Source organism: Acanthochromis polyacanthus, chromosome 13 (assembly GCF_021347895.1).
Source record: "Acanthochromis polyacanthus isolate Apoly-LR-REF ecotype Palm Island chromosome 13, KAUST_Apoly_ChrSc, whole genome shotgun sequence".
NCBI lineage: Eukaryota > Metazoa > Chordata > Actinopteri > Pomacentridae > Acanthochromis > Acanthochromis polyacanthus.
Window position 1 is genome coordinate 3,106,670 of NC_067125.1, and position 14,842 is coordinate 3,121,511.

General features: G+C 41.3%; 2 protein-coding genes across 4 annotated transcripts in view; one reads left to right on the forward strand and one right to left on the reverse strand.

The window, feature by feature from the left end:
- LOC110956639 (scavenger receptor cysteine-rich type 1 protein M130-like) overlaps positions 1-14,842 on the forward strand; it is a 69,936-nt gene that overhangs the window by 25,021 nt on the left and 30,073 nt on the right. For all 3 annotated transcript variants that reach the window (XM_051958014.1, XM_051958015.1, XM_051958016.1), the window contains exons 5-6: positions 2,419-2,607; positions 12,797-12,907. In XM_051958014.1, the coding sequence (XP_051813974.1) occupies positions 2,419-2,607; positions 12,797-12,907 (300 nt within the window). The remainder of the gene's footprint in view (positions 1-2,418; positions 2,608-12,796; positions 12,908-14,842) is intronic.
- Positions 10,416-11,775, reverse strand: LOC127536780 (putative mediator of RNA polymerase II transcription subunit 26). Its single transcript, XM_051958026.1, has 2 exons — positions 10,763-11,775; positions 10,416-10,714 (listed from the first exon to the last, which is right to left on the reverse strand). The coding sequence occupies exons 1-2, from the start codon at positions 11,114-11,116 to the stop codon at positions 10,430-10,432; spliced, it is 639 nt and encodes a 212-aa protein (XP_051813986.1). The 5' UTR covers positions 11,117-11,775; the 3' UTR covers positions 10,416-10,429.

Sequence of the window (14,842 nt, forward strand, 5' to 3'; positions counted from 1 at the left end):
TGGAGCTCTGGGCAAGAAAGAGACCATGCAGATTCAATATGCTATAAATACTGATTGTAATGCATGTCTAGTATGTGTCGTTCAGTCTTTCCTTCCTTAACCCTTGCCTCAGGTTAAATCTGGTCCAGTTCTCCATTTAAAGGGTCAGATTCTATCTGCCTATTAGTATTCCACCTAACAGGTTTCAGCAGAATAATTAAGCTGGTGTCGAGGAATACTCGCCTAGGTCCTAACTGTCTTCTTCCAAACGTCTTACCCCTCTTACTCCAATAAATACTCTCTCACTAAGCAGCCCTCCTAAGTAGTAGAATTGATTTATTGAACACGTTTGTTAACGACAGCTTTCCTCTTAAAACTGTAGCACTTGTTGATATTCCTAGGTTCGTTTTAGAGGTTTGGATAACTAACCTCAGGGGTAATGTTTAAATAACTAGTTGGATTAAAGTAACCTTTAAGAACCATTAGATTTAATGCGCACAATCAACTTAACTTTTTACCACTATGCAGAATAAGTGAATCATAATCATTTCATTAGACTTCTCTTTAAATGCAATATAGCGTTTTATTAAGCAAGTTTTAGCAGGGGCACAGCATTATTCATGATTAAACAATTTAATTATTTCTGATTATAAATTATACTAAAGTAACTAAATTGAGCGTACCTGAGAATCTTCTCTAATTAGTAAATTTAGGAGAGAGAGCGGACAGCCAGGCCTTAGCTGCCACGCCCGGTCTTCACCTGCGTCTAGTTGAACTCCTCCGTGGACCAGCAGACTCGGTACGAAGTCTTCTTTGTGGGCAGAGGGTGTTCTTCATAGGCAGGGGGAGTGGAGAGGTCCCGATAGCCAATCGTTGGTCTGGCAGTTATCTTTAGTAGCAGCTGGAACACAAGTGCGGGCGTCTCAGCTGTCTTCTCAGTCGGATGGTGGTGATGGAAAGCCCCCGTCTCATCAGGCTGTGGTGGGTCACTGGGTCCTCCAGCCCCTGGAGTGGAGCAGCCCTCTGCTGCTGCCTCCTGCGCCTCTCTGGATGCCATGGGTGCTTGCCTCTCTTCATCTCTTTGGATAACTGCAGACCTCTCAGGACTCTCCTTTCAGCAGAGTGTGGTCCTCGCTTGTTGAACAAAGTCAGAAAAAGACTTTGCCTCCAACGATGTTCTCAGCGAACTCTGGAGCCTAAGTCCTGCGTTGTCTTCACGTCTCTTGGGCGAAAGGTCCGGTGAAGATTCTTCAGAACTCTGGCGATGCTCCCCGGCAGCTCCGGCGAGCAGCATCTCCCCCTCGGGGGAGAACTCCCAACTCAGTGTCTGTGTCTCTGGGTTTTATACCCTAGCTCGACTTCAGCTTAGCACATTTTTTTTTCACACACAATTCTAACTAGTAGGTACGCCCAATTAATTAATTCATAGGTTTAAGACACAACCTTCTTCCTTTTACACATACATCATTTTTTCTATCTTTTCTGTTCACACATCCACTTGTTACACACACTTCAGCTGTCATGACAATGTAGGCCTGAGCCCATTCTGTCATCCTGTGGAAACTCCAAGTTCCTTATTTCTGAGGAGACTTCTGCTTTTCCCATCCTGTGTAAACTCAGAACTGTCACTTAATATCACAGCTTAAAGACACAATCAGTTACATTGAATCACTTTTTAAATCATTCTTCTTAGCATGATCAAATAACTTATTTTAAATCATTCTCTTCTATAGCAATCATCATTTCCAGAATATATATCAGCCTATTAAAATCATTCTTGCATCAAACATAAGCATAATCATGTGGTTAACTTATATAGTTTCTCATTTTAACTTTTCATTGGTTTGCTTAAAGCTTTTATTCAGGTCGTGGTTGCTCCTGGGATCTCAAATAACTAGGCCCCACTTGACATATGTGATCCTAGACGGATGTAAATGAGCGAATCTGTGGCAAAAATAGCTTAGGTATAAAGTAGGAGAGAGGGTTGCAGATGTGTGTAAAGCTGCTGCTGTGTCTGTCCTCAGAAGCGTGGACACAGGTGTGGAATGGGATTTTCAGTTCATGATTTCATTATGTTCCATACATAATTTGGCAGAACTGACATTTTGACTGCAGCAAGCGTTTCAGATTACGTGAGTTTGGTCGTGGCCTTTTTCTTTCAGAATACATTTTGCTGACGGTGAAATTGCATCGGTCTCGTTCACACACATCCATGACTGGAAATTCTGTGGAAGGATTAGTCGTGCAGCGGCTCAGTGATACTTACATTAGAGCTGGAGTTTAGTGTGTTCGAATTTCATGGGGGGAACCTCACCAGCTCACGGTTATGAAATGAGCAGTGAACTCTGACAGACCCGAGTCTCGGCTGACAAACACATCTGATGACTGACTGAAGGCTGAACTGTAACACTCACATATCAAATCTGTCTTTTTCCATAGAGAAATACAAACCCCACGGTTTCCCCACCATAGACATGGGGCCCCAGCTGAAGGTTGTGGAGAAAACTCGTACTGCCACAATGCTGTGTGCAGCCAGCGGAAACCCCGACCCAGAGATCTACTGGTTCAAAGACTTCCTACCTGTGGACATCAGCAGCAGCAACGGCCGCATAAAGCAGCTGCGTTCAGGTAAAGCATTCACCACAGCCTGTTCTGTGACAACTGTTGCATTTACACTTCAGCTGCACTACTTAAAATCTGCAGAACTAATATGGCACAGGTACAATTGGGTTTAGATTTGGGGGAAGGCATTTACTGTGTATGCACAACATTACACTGATATATGTAGCCTGCCAATTCAGTTATATTATCAGTCACTAGGGGTGGGTACATACGTAAGTGTAGATTTTAATTAAGATACTGGAGATATTCATCTAGTGAAACATTAAGGAAGCACAGGAGTCTTATTTTGAAAAACTGCTGTACATTTACTCATTGTACCTCAATTTAGTCATTCCCTTTACACAAATGTAGACATTTATAATATAAATTAATGCAGAAAATGCACAATTACACACGTGGACAAAATTGTTGGTACCCCTCAGTTAAAGAAGGAAAAACCCACAATTCTCACTGAAATCACTTGAAACTCACAAAAGTAACAATAAATAAAAATTTATTGAAAATTAAATAATCAAAAACAGCCATTACTTTTGAATTGTTGATTAACATAATTATTTAAAAAAACAAACTAATGAAACAGGCCTGGACAAAAATGATGGTACCTCTATAAAAGATTGAAAACTATTTGACCAGAGTGACATGATTAACTCAGGTGTGTCATTTAATTGACATCACAGGTGTTTCCAAACTCATAATCAGTCAGTCTGCCTATTTAAAGGGAGACAAGTAGTCACCCTGCTGTTTGGTGAAAAGGTGTGTACCACACTGAACATGGACAACAGAAAGCGAAGGAGAGAATTGTCCCAGGACATCCGAAAAAAAATGATAGACAAACATCTTAAAGGTAAAGGCTATAAGACCATCTCTAAACAGCTTGAAGTTCCTGTGACAACAGTGGCTCATATTATTCAGAAGTTCAAGACCCACGGGACAGTAGCCAACCTCCCTGGACGTGGCCGCAAGAGGAAAATTGATGACAAATTGAAGAGACGGATCGTTGGAATTGTATCCAAAGAGCCCAGAGCAACCTCCAAAGAAATTAAAGGTGAACTCCAAGGCCAAGGTACATCAGTGTCAGATCGCACCATTCGTCGTTGTTTGAGCCAAAGTGGACTTCATGGGAGACGACCAAGGAGGACACCACTGCTGAAAAAAACTCATAAAAAAGCCAGACTGGAATTTGCAAAAATGCATGTTGACAAGCCACAAAGCTTCTGGGAGAATGTCCTTTGGACAGATGAGACCAAACTGGAGCTTTTTGGTAAGGCACATCAACTCTATGTTCATAGACTCAAAAACCAAGCATACGAAGAAAAGAACACTGTCCCTACGGTGAAACATGGAGGAGGCTCAGTAATGTTTTGGGGCTGCTTTGCTGCATCTGGCACAGGGTGTCTTGAAAGTGTGCAAGGTACGATGAAATCTGAAGACTATCAAGGCATTCTGGAGAGAAATGTGCTGCCTAGTGTCAGAAAGCTTGGTCTCAGTCGCAGGTCATGGGTCTTCCAACAGGACAATGATCCAAAACACACAGCCAAAAACACCCAAGAATGGCTGAGAGAAAAGCGTTGGACTATTCTAAAGTGGCCTTCTATGAGCCCAGATCTGAATCCCATTGAACATATGTGGAAGGAGCTGAAACATGCCATTTGGAGAAGACACCCATCAAACCTGAGACAACTGGAGCTGTTTGCTCATGAGGAGTGGGCCAAAATACCTGTTGACAGCTGCAGAACGCTCATTGACAAATACAGAAATCGTTTAATTGCAGTGATTGCCTCAAAAGGTTGTGCAACAAAATATTAAGTTATGGGTACCATCATTTTTGTCCAGCCCTATTTCATTAGTTTTTTTTTTTTTTAATAATTATGTTAATCAACAATTCAAAAGTAATGGCTGTTTTTGATTATTTAATTTTCAATAAATTTTTATTTATTGTTACTTTTGTGAGTTTCAAGTGATTTCAGTGAGAATTGTGGGTTTTTCCTTCTTTAACTGAGGGGTACCAACAATTTTGTCCACGTGTGTACATGCAAAAAAAATACCATCACAATGCAAGAAATTTTCTAGGGGAAGGAAATAAGAATGTGCCCCCACCCAAATCTACAAAATCTATGTAAGTATCAAACTTGAATTGTTTTAGCGCAAAATGAAATACAGCCGTAGCTTACAGGACCAAAAACTGTCAAGTACTCATTCAAATGTCTGGTCCTATTTATCATTTTGTAAATTTAAACTGATCACAATTTTGTATTCCTTTGTAATTAATTAGTTTTCAAAGTTGTTAATTAATATTTTGTCAATTCATGAATTAACCCTCTGAACCTCAAGCGAGTGTTTTCGCTCCTGTCGCTTTACTTACTCACTGGGGACTCTTTTTTTCAGTACAGGTCCTGCACCTTAATGGAAATAGCACAGCTATGGCTAGCAGCAGAGAAAGCCCCAATTTAAAAAGAAATAAATAAAAGAAGTAAAATCAAAAAGGTATTTTTGTAGCATAACAGTTATGAATCATAACTCAGAAAACACATTTAATTTCTTGGATTATGTATTTTATAAAATATGCTGACTCCAAATGCTTTAGATATTTAACTTGTTACAATTTTTCAGTCTACAAACGACTTTTTTTTTTACAGTACTCTTCACATCAACTCTAGAAAACCATTTTAACAAGCTGAATGTTTCTTCCAGCAACTTGCTCCTTTGTATACTGTTTTAAACCATGCTGCATTTGTTTTATTGATCAAGCGTGTTCTGTTTTTCTCTGTTACTCCTGACATCTGGTCTCTGCTCTGTGTAAACACAGCCTGCAGTTCACCTGATTTATTTTTGGCAGATATTTGAATGAGCTGTAGAATAAGCTGATCTTGAGAAAATCTAACAGTCTTAAGCTAAGTTTTAATTGTTTTTCCAATGAAACGTCACTTCACAAATGATTCTTTGAAAGACCATCAAAAACTGCTGTTGATTCTGTCTTTACACTTTCTTGCTGATAAATTGTGCCATTTTTGCATTGTGTTTATTTATTTAGTTTTAAGATATCATGCCTTTCAAACCCACATGTGGGTTTTGGGGTGCAGATGGTTACATAAATCATTTTTGCTTCTATTGTTTATGTAACTATGCTATCTAACAAAAGAGAGCAAAAACAAGCAAAACATAAATAATATTTAAACTTATTTAAACTGCTCCCAGCCCTAGGGGGTCACACAGTTATTTCATTCAGTCATGTTTTATGAAATACAACAGTTCTGAATTGGGTCTGCTTATCCCAGTTACATGTATCTCTTGGGGAAAAAGAAAAACATAGCAGAAAACATTTACAGAATCACACACAAATGCACCCAACAGATGAAAAAACATATCTAAATGCTACACAGGACACCAGATACCACACTGGTCAAGTGTACTACATCAAAAATACCAATGATTAGGCTAATTTGTCAATCAAAGTGCAAGAGCTTAAGCTGACTTTCATTTTCAGAAAGTAAAACATGCATTAACTCATGATGGAGACAAATGTTTCCTACTTTTAAGAAGCTCACAAATTTCAGTAATTACCTGAGCAGCACCTGTGTGGGAATATTGGTGTGCCAACAGCGCTTAACACCACAGACGGTCATGAATGTTAAAGCACAGGCAGCCGGGAAGCTGCTCTGTGAGGAGGGTGCCAGCATCCAGAAGAGCAGATAGGGCATCTTTCTCCACAGAACCAGGCCCAGCAGCTCAGCGCAGAGCTGGATGGCTGCTGGCGGAGTAACTGAGCTCCATGAAACCTGCCAGCTGCCCTTTTTCTCACTTCCTGGGAGAAAATAAAAATGGTTGATGTCTGCCAAAAAAAATGCAAGCACCTACACAACAATGGGATGGCTGTCCTTGCCTGGGGACCAGACAGCCTTTATATTGTGTGTTACAAATACACATAAAGTCAGTCTGGAACTGCTCCATTGAACCAAATCCAGCCCAGAGGTGGGACTACCGATCACAGCTTGAATTGGAGAGAGCCAATCAGCGTAACACATGCGTGACGCAATCACTAAGCGACCTAACAACTGCCTTTCCGCCATGATGTTTTGTAGTTTTAACAGCTTCCTTCGCCGTACAGGGGTCCTGAGGAAAATCTAAGCTCTCCCTTTCAACAGTGGAGGGCAGCATTACACATTCTATCGTACAGCCTGCCGGAATTAAAAATGCATCCTTTTTAAAAAGAAAAGCTTTAAGAGCTGCTTCTTGTTGAGGTTTTAAGGACCAAATTCAGCCCATGTAAAACAGAGGAAAGCGCACGAGAGAAACCTCGCTCTGTTGCGGTCGCATCGTTAACTCCCGCCTCTGGTGCTCTGATTGGTTCGGTCTGATCTGCTCGGAGCTTGAAAACCTGTCAAAATGTGTCAATGGATATCCCTTATAACGAGAATACAGTCTAGCTAAGCTAGGCTATGGCTGTCCAGCTCCAGACTTTCTTGCCAGCTCTTGCAACAATTGTAAGAAGCACATTTCCCACCACTGAGGGCCCCAGGCCCCCTCCTCCGCTTTGATCAGCATATTTCAGGATTCGAAATGACAAATTTAAATACACTCTTGGAGGCTTTCTTAAAGACCATCCTATCCAGCCCTAAGTAGCCATGGATCACTGATCTCATCTCTGTCTTTCTGAACAGACACACGTATATACACATTTAAAACCGACATAGCCTTGGGTCTGCTTTCTGTCCAGTTGTTTGGTTGTGATTTTGGCCTCATCAAACTGAACCAAAAGAACAAACTGCACCAGACCTTTTAAACGAAACCACACTGTGAACACTGCTGCACGCTTCTATCGGCTTCTTTGAGACTTTTGGCTGGCATAAATGTGTTGCATAAGCATCAAATATACTGTAACATCCAATTCCTCTGTACTTAAAGGATTCTAGTAAGCTTCAAACCGCTGTATTTTCCATTAATGTGGCTTTTGTGGTTTTAAGTGTCACGAAAACTTTGTATCCGTCCACTCTGTTACAGACATTCGGTGAAATTAGCGATGAACAGTCATCATGAGCTCCCTGCAGCTTTCCAAAGAAGTCTGATTTTTGCATGAATAATTTTAAACATTTATTTGAGTCTGACTAATGAGTAACAAAAATTAGCTACCTAAAATGGACATTTTGAACACTGTATTATTTTTAAACGATCACATGGAAAGCTGGGTGATCAGTTTGTCTCCTCTCTCTCGTTGTAATTCCACAGCTGGGATTCGTCTCATCAGACACATAGATATTATTCCAGGTCTCGTTCTTTGCAGCAACAGTCTTCCTCAGTCAGGAGCAGAGTAATGAGCGCAGGAACACCAGCAGTTTCCCAAGGTATACTGTCTGTATGGATGTCCTGTTATTTTTCTGCTTCCATCCCTCAGTGAAAGTCAGACCCACGCATGGAAATTAACTGGCGGATGTCAGTGGTTAGGTCAGACAGCAGCTATCCCCGGATGGAGATCCCTAATGCATTTTACTAAATATTCGTTCCACATGGCTAATTTCTGTGTTCAACTGCAGTCAGACTTTAAAAAAATGACAAAAATGGTTTGTCTTTTTTTTCTAAAAGCTGCAGGGAGCTTATCCTAATTGACTCGCTAAACTCTGCTTCCCCAAATCTCTAAGAAGGAGGCAAAGAATGCAAAATTAGTGTGACGCTTCGAACTACAATAGCCACATTAATAGGAAGTACAGTAGGTTGAAATAACTTGAACTCTCCTTTAAACATAAAGCACAGTGTCCTCTTAGATTCATCTTAGATTCCAATGTCTGGGTCTTGACAGTGGGTGTGTAAGCATATATGATAACTTACAACATGCATAATTAGTAAGCTACCAGCTGTGTGCCATTAAAATGGATAGGTTCGACTGCAGAGGAAGGGAACACACGCTCCATTATTAAAGCCTCAAAGCCTGAAGGGCAAAAGAAGTTCCAATCGCAGATTGTTTTGGGCTTCAATTTTTTAATGTCTAAGAAGTGTTGCCTTCTCTAGAAGCACCGATTAGCCTTTTTCATACCACAATGTCGAAGCAAACATTTGTCTGCTTTGTTTGCAGAAGACAATGAAGAATTTTTGAAAGGGTTCTGCCATGTAGAGATGTTGAATGAACAATGACATTAATATAACAAAAATAGAAATAGAGGAAGAGATTCCACGGTCCACACAGAATTGGTCTCCTGGAAGGACGCTCAATGGGAGACAAAATGAAAATAGCCACGCAGTTCTCTCATTATCCTTTTGACATGATGTTTTGTGAAATGTAGGAGAAAGACTTTCCTACATAGCGTGTGTGTGTGTGAGAGAGAGAGAGTTAAAGGACATACGTCGCAAGCAGAATGTCCTTGCTGACTGCATCCCACATGGAGGTTGCTCCTACTCCACCTCTGGAGTCATCGCCTGCACCAGATCCACCAGGGATGTGGCTTTACATACATTATCTCAACCATTATCTTAAACTAGCTTGTGTTACAAATCCATCTCATGATGCATTTCAGGATTGTATTCTGAAATATGTACATTTTCAACATTTTATTTGTCATATCTTTTACTGTCCACTGCTACACTGCATGATATATGTCACATTCACAGTCAATATGTAATGTTGCACAATTACAAAAGAAGCATTCTTGCTTTTGATCTCAAACCTAACCTCTCCAATGACAGATGATGGTTACATGTTTGTATAAATGCAATGAAATTCTTCCGGTTCGTGGTGTCAGGTAAGTATTGTTTGTTTTTTGAACAGCTTAGGGTTTGGGGAGACAGGGTTTATCCAAAGGAAACACAAGAAAATAGACAGTATTACTTGTGGCATTGACCAGCCAGGGTTTTTAGGATTATCACCGATGATTTGGGACTTTATCTTATACAAACAAGAATTCCATGTTTCTGTTTTCATGTTCTTTGTATCTCCTTGGAAAAGCAGCTAAAGGTATTAAGAATAAGTACTCTCTGCAACAGTTTGTCATGTGTTCAAGAACCTGAAGGTCTTTTGATTGTCATTCACAGTGAACAGTCACTGGAGAATCCCATAATGCGGCAATCAGGTTCGAAATGGAGCTGCAAGAATAACAGGAAATTAGTCTTTATGGCCCAATGTGATTAGCAGTACAATGACTCATTTGGACTTTAAAGTGAATGCCTCCAACCCAAAAATAAATAAATATACAGTTTTGATCCCAAAATAAGTCCACATATATTAACCAACAAGTCAAACATTCTACGGGAGTGGTTGTGGCTCAGTGAACCAATCTTTTTTTAGCTGTGGATTGATACACATGTAGTCTGTAGGGACTTTTTTAGGATAGAAATAATTCACTAAATTGCCTGTAGTAATTGTAATGAAGAGGCACATCACCCAGCATAATAACTAGAAACATTTAGTATACTTATAAACTTATCCTGTAAGCAGTGGCGGTTTTTCACGGAGGCCAAGGGAAGCCTGGCTTCCCCAAAAAATATGCAAGAAAGAAAAAATATAAATAATCTTCACCACTATGTATTTTATGTTTTATATTTTTGTCATTCCGAATTTTAATTTTTTATTCTCCATCAGACAGGGTAGAAGAGGAGGAGGAACAGCCTCCATTACTAAAAATGATCTCACCCCAACTGAAGTATTTTTTAACAGTTATGCATCTTTTGAGCATCATGCTTTTGTTTTTAGCAGCACCCAGATCCTCTAACAGTCTACAGACCACCCCATCACTCCAGCCTTTTTATCCGTCAATTCTCAGATCTCTTGTCAATCATTCACACCAAATACAACAGAATTTTAATAACTGGCGATTTTAATCTACACATTGACAACATCTCGGACTCAATGTCCAGAGACTTTATAAATCTTTTGAACTGCCTTGATTTTACACAGCATGTCACACAGCCAACTCACAACAGAGGACACACCCTGGACCTGGTCATAACCCAAGGCTTGTCCATTGGTGTGTCCTCTGTTGTTGACCTGGTCATAACCCATGGCCTGTCCATTGGTGTGTCCTCTGTTGTTGACCTGGTCATAACCCATGGCCTGTCCATTGGTGTGTCCTCTGTTGTTGACCTGGTCATAACCCATGGCCTGTCCATTGGTGTGTCCTCTGTTGTTGACCTGGTTATAACCCATGGCCTGTCCATTGGTGTGTCCTCTGTTGTTGACCTGGTCATAACCCATGGCCTGTCCATTGGTGTGTCCTCTGTTGTTGACCTGGTTATAACCCATGGCCTGTCCATTGGTGTGTCCTCTGTTGTTGACCTGGTTATAACCCATGGCCTGTCCATTGGTGTGTCCTCTGTTGTTGACCTGGTTATAACCCATGGCCTGTCCATTGGTGTGTCCTCTGTTGTTGACCTGGTTATAACCCATGGCTTGTCCATTGGTGTGTCCTCTGTTGTTGACCTGGTTATAACCCATGGCTTGTCCATTGGTGTGTCCTCTGTTGTTGACCTGGTTATAACCCATGGCCTGTCCATTGGTGTGTCCTCTGTTGTTGACCTGGCTGTGTCTGACCATTACTGTGTGTTTTTTAATATCACCAGTTTTAACCAGCAGGAGGCCCCGGTGAGAACAGTGAGGAAACGTTATCTAACTTCTGAAGTGGCTGCAGATTTTATTGAGATTTTACAGAGCACTCCTGCCGAAATTCTGCCTGCACCGTGTGATTTTATTGTTGACAATTTTAACAACAGACTGAAGTCAACCCTGGACTCAGTGGCTCCACTTTTAACAAAAACAATCAGAAAGAAACCGATACCCCCATGGAGAAAAAATGATAACATCAATCACTTAAAAAGAAACTGCAGGAGTGCTGAAAGGAGATGGAGGAAATCAAAACTAAAAGTTCATCATGAAATCTTACGTCAACAACTCAAAACCTACAATAATGCAGTCAAACAGGAAAGAACTTCTCATTTCTCACAACTCATCACAGAACATAAAAACAACCCCCGGTTCCTATTCTCCACTTTCAATGTTTTAAACCAGCAGAATTTGTAAAAAACCTGGGCGTTATTTTTGACTCTGAGCTGAATTTTATCCCACATATTAAAAACATAACAAAGATAGGTTTTTATCATCTTAAGAACATAGCCAGAGTCCGCCCATTTCTCTCTCAGGCCAGCATGGAGGTGCTAATGCATGCTTTTATCTCTTCTCGTCTAGACTATTGTAATGCCCTGCTCTCTGGTCTTCCCAAAAAGAGTATTTTTAATCTTCAGCTTTTACAAAACTCAGCCGCACGCGTGCTGACAAGGACCAGGGGGCGGGAGCATATTACACCAGTTTTAAAGTCGCTGCATTGGCTCCCCGTCCGTTTCAGGATCGATTTTAAGGTCCTTTTATTAGTTTTTAAATGTCTTAATGGCCTTGCGCCTTCCTATTTGTCCAATCTCCTTTTAACATACCAACCCTCGCGGACCCTGAGGTCCTCTGGCAGCGGACTCTTAATTATACCACAAGCCAGAACTCGAACATACGGCGAGGCGGCATTTAGCCATTATGGCCCCCGCCTCTGGAATAGCCTGCCGGAGAACCTCAGGACTGCAGAGACTGTCGGATTGTTGTAATTTGGAATTTGGCCATTGTCGTATTACTCTTTTGAAACTTGACATGACGAGTGAGCAATGGATCTGACTGAGATTATGCACACCCATAGACTTGCCAATCACAAGGAAACCATGCCCTGAAGCATATATGGCTTTACTGACTGTTGTCCTAAGTGGGACCATAATTTACAGAATGAATACCATGCTGTAGTGAAGGAAACTTACAACTAGCAATTGAGATCATACTCTGATTTATTGACATACAACAGATTAGGTGAGGAACAGGGTCATTTTGTCATGACCCTCAAATAATGCAGGTCTAAGGTTCTTCCACATTAGCTTCATATGTCAGACCGAGCAGCTACAACCATATTTTAAATATAGTCTGAGTCCTGGGCCATCTCAGGCAAACATAATAATAGCTGGTCATTGCCACAAATGATTAGATGCAGTGTAGACCTCCAAAAAATCTACTGATTCCTCTTTCCGTAGTTGTTAGGTGAGGATAGGATTGAAGTTTATTTAGGCTACATGTGCAAAACCAGTATCTGATCGATCGCTTATATATGTGTGTGGGCGTGTGTGTGTGGGAGTGTTTTAGTGTGTGTAGTGCAGATCTGAACTTTGACATTTTGGTCTCCTTCCCCAGGAACGCTTCAGATTGAGAACAGCGAGGAGTCGGACCAGGGCAAGTACGAGTGTGTGGCAGTCAACGGCGCTGGGACTCGCTACTCGGCTCCGGCTAACCTTTATGTTCGAGGTAAGATCCCTCTTGACCCTGACCGACTCCTCCCCGCTGCCATTCAGGTCACCGCCTCCAGCAGAAAGGTTCTCTTTGGTCACCTCCTGCCCTTCCTCTTGAATGCTAATAGGAAAGCCAGCTCTCTGGATTCGACTGCAGAGAAAGTAAAACCTGTTGATGCCTGTCCTGTCTCCACTCTCACACTGTCATTTCCTGCTCTCTCTATCTGCCTCTCTGTCTCGTCTTTGTCTCCTGGGCAGTGATTTATGTATTTTGCTCCACTGCCCGCTGTTAGTTTGCTTGACCTGCCTAACCCCACGGTGATGGGGGTATGTTCTGAATCATCAGGGGTGAAACAGAGGTTGGCTGTGGTTCTGCCTCTTTGTTTTGGGGCGGTGAAGGTTTACGTGTGGAGTCTTGCCACAAAGACAAGCTGACACCTTCAGCATCCCATCTGGGAGAAGACAGGCAGGAATTTACCCCCGAAAGCTGCTCCAGTCGGCTGGAGGTACAGTAACAAAAACCAGCAAGCCTCAGGGCTCCTCATACGTCTTGTCAACGAACAACTCAATTAGCCTCGACCTATATCAGGTTCTCAAAGGCAATTTTTCAAGCAAGATGGTGATTCATTCCTCATTTTAATCTCACACACACTTGCAGTTTCCACTGACAATGCTCTTTGATGCATTTTGGCTTAAAAAAATCATGAAACTGTCTGCATACGAAATACAGCTATTACCCAGTTTTAGGCTGTTTTACAGAGCTGTTCTGTAATATTTTCTACCATGTAGAATACAATCTCATTATATCTCCTGTCTTAGCCCAAAAGCTCATGAAATGTTGTGCTTAGATCATCAAAGAGGTAGTACAACATTCAGCGATATATGTGCAAAGGAAGAGCTGATAGTCACAATCATACCAGTCAGGAAGTGAGACCTGGGATAATTGTTGGTTCTGCCAGCAAACGTACGTGTTATTACAGTCAGCTGGTAATGACAAGTTTGACTTCAGAACTTAAATTGCCCTTTCCACCGCAAGACACGTGCACAACACACTATTGAGAGCAGCAGATTGGATTTTACAAGGCTTCACAACACCATTTCTCATGCACAAGGATACAAAAGATAGATATTACACTGTAACATGGGTTGTATGGCAGTTTGAAGCTGTTTAGTTTGTTAGAAGGTCCAAAGCACGCAAAACTATTGAAATGTTATGACGATATCATAGGTTTCCCCGTAGACACAGCAAAAGTGCAGCACTTTAAAAGACATTATTTCTCCTTACCACTGTTAAATGACTGTTGTGTTTGTGCTTTGGATCAATGGCGTGACACAAGCTGTTTGGCTTATACGTCACATGATATGGACTATCTATTGGTAAAAATATATGGCAACTATATGACAGTAACACTGACATAGTACACTAGCTCACTAACAAAACAACAGCCCTCCTGTAGCCATTTAGCATCACATAACACTTTCTGATGGTGATCCTTTGCTTGCTAAACACCCCAAAAAAACTTTGCTAACTAATATGGAACTGGTAGTCCTCATCAGCTCCCTACGGGGTTAAACTGAAAGTGGCTTCACCTGGTGGTGCCACCAGTTAATATCGGTAATCTATAATACATTTTCTGGCAATCATGTCCTTCATCTTCTTCTGCCTGATTGGTTAATAGGGCTGGACCCGAATATCCTGAATATCCAAATATTCGTTCGCTACAGCACTATCCGGATATTAATTTTGGTATCCGAATATTCGCACACTTATTGACTTTGTTGCATAAACACAAGACAAGATGCTGAAGACCTCCGCTGTTAAGGAATTCTTCAGTTAAACTGAAGACAAAACAGACCCGGGAGACCTGACGAACGGATCGGGATATTTGGGTCATATCTGCCACAAGCCGCCGCCGGATATTCGGATATTCGTCTTTAATAGGGCCCGGAT

Bases quoted from the DNA above. Each gene is read 5' to 3' on its own strand.
- LOC127536780 (XM_051958026.1), bottom strand. From the start codon at position 11,116: ATGGTCAGACACAGCCAGGTCAACAACAGAGGACACACCAATGGACAG. The intron at 10,715-10,762 runs GTCAACAACAGA...GGTTATAACCAG, and splicing joins AGGCCATGGGTTATGACCAG to GTCAACAACAGAGGACACAC.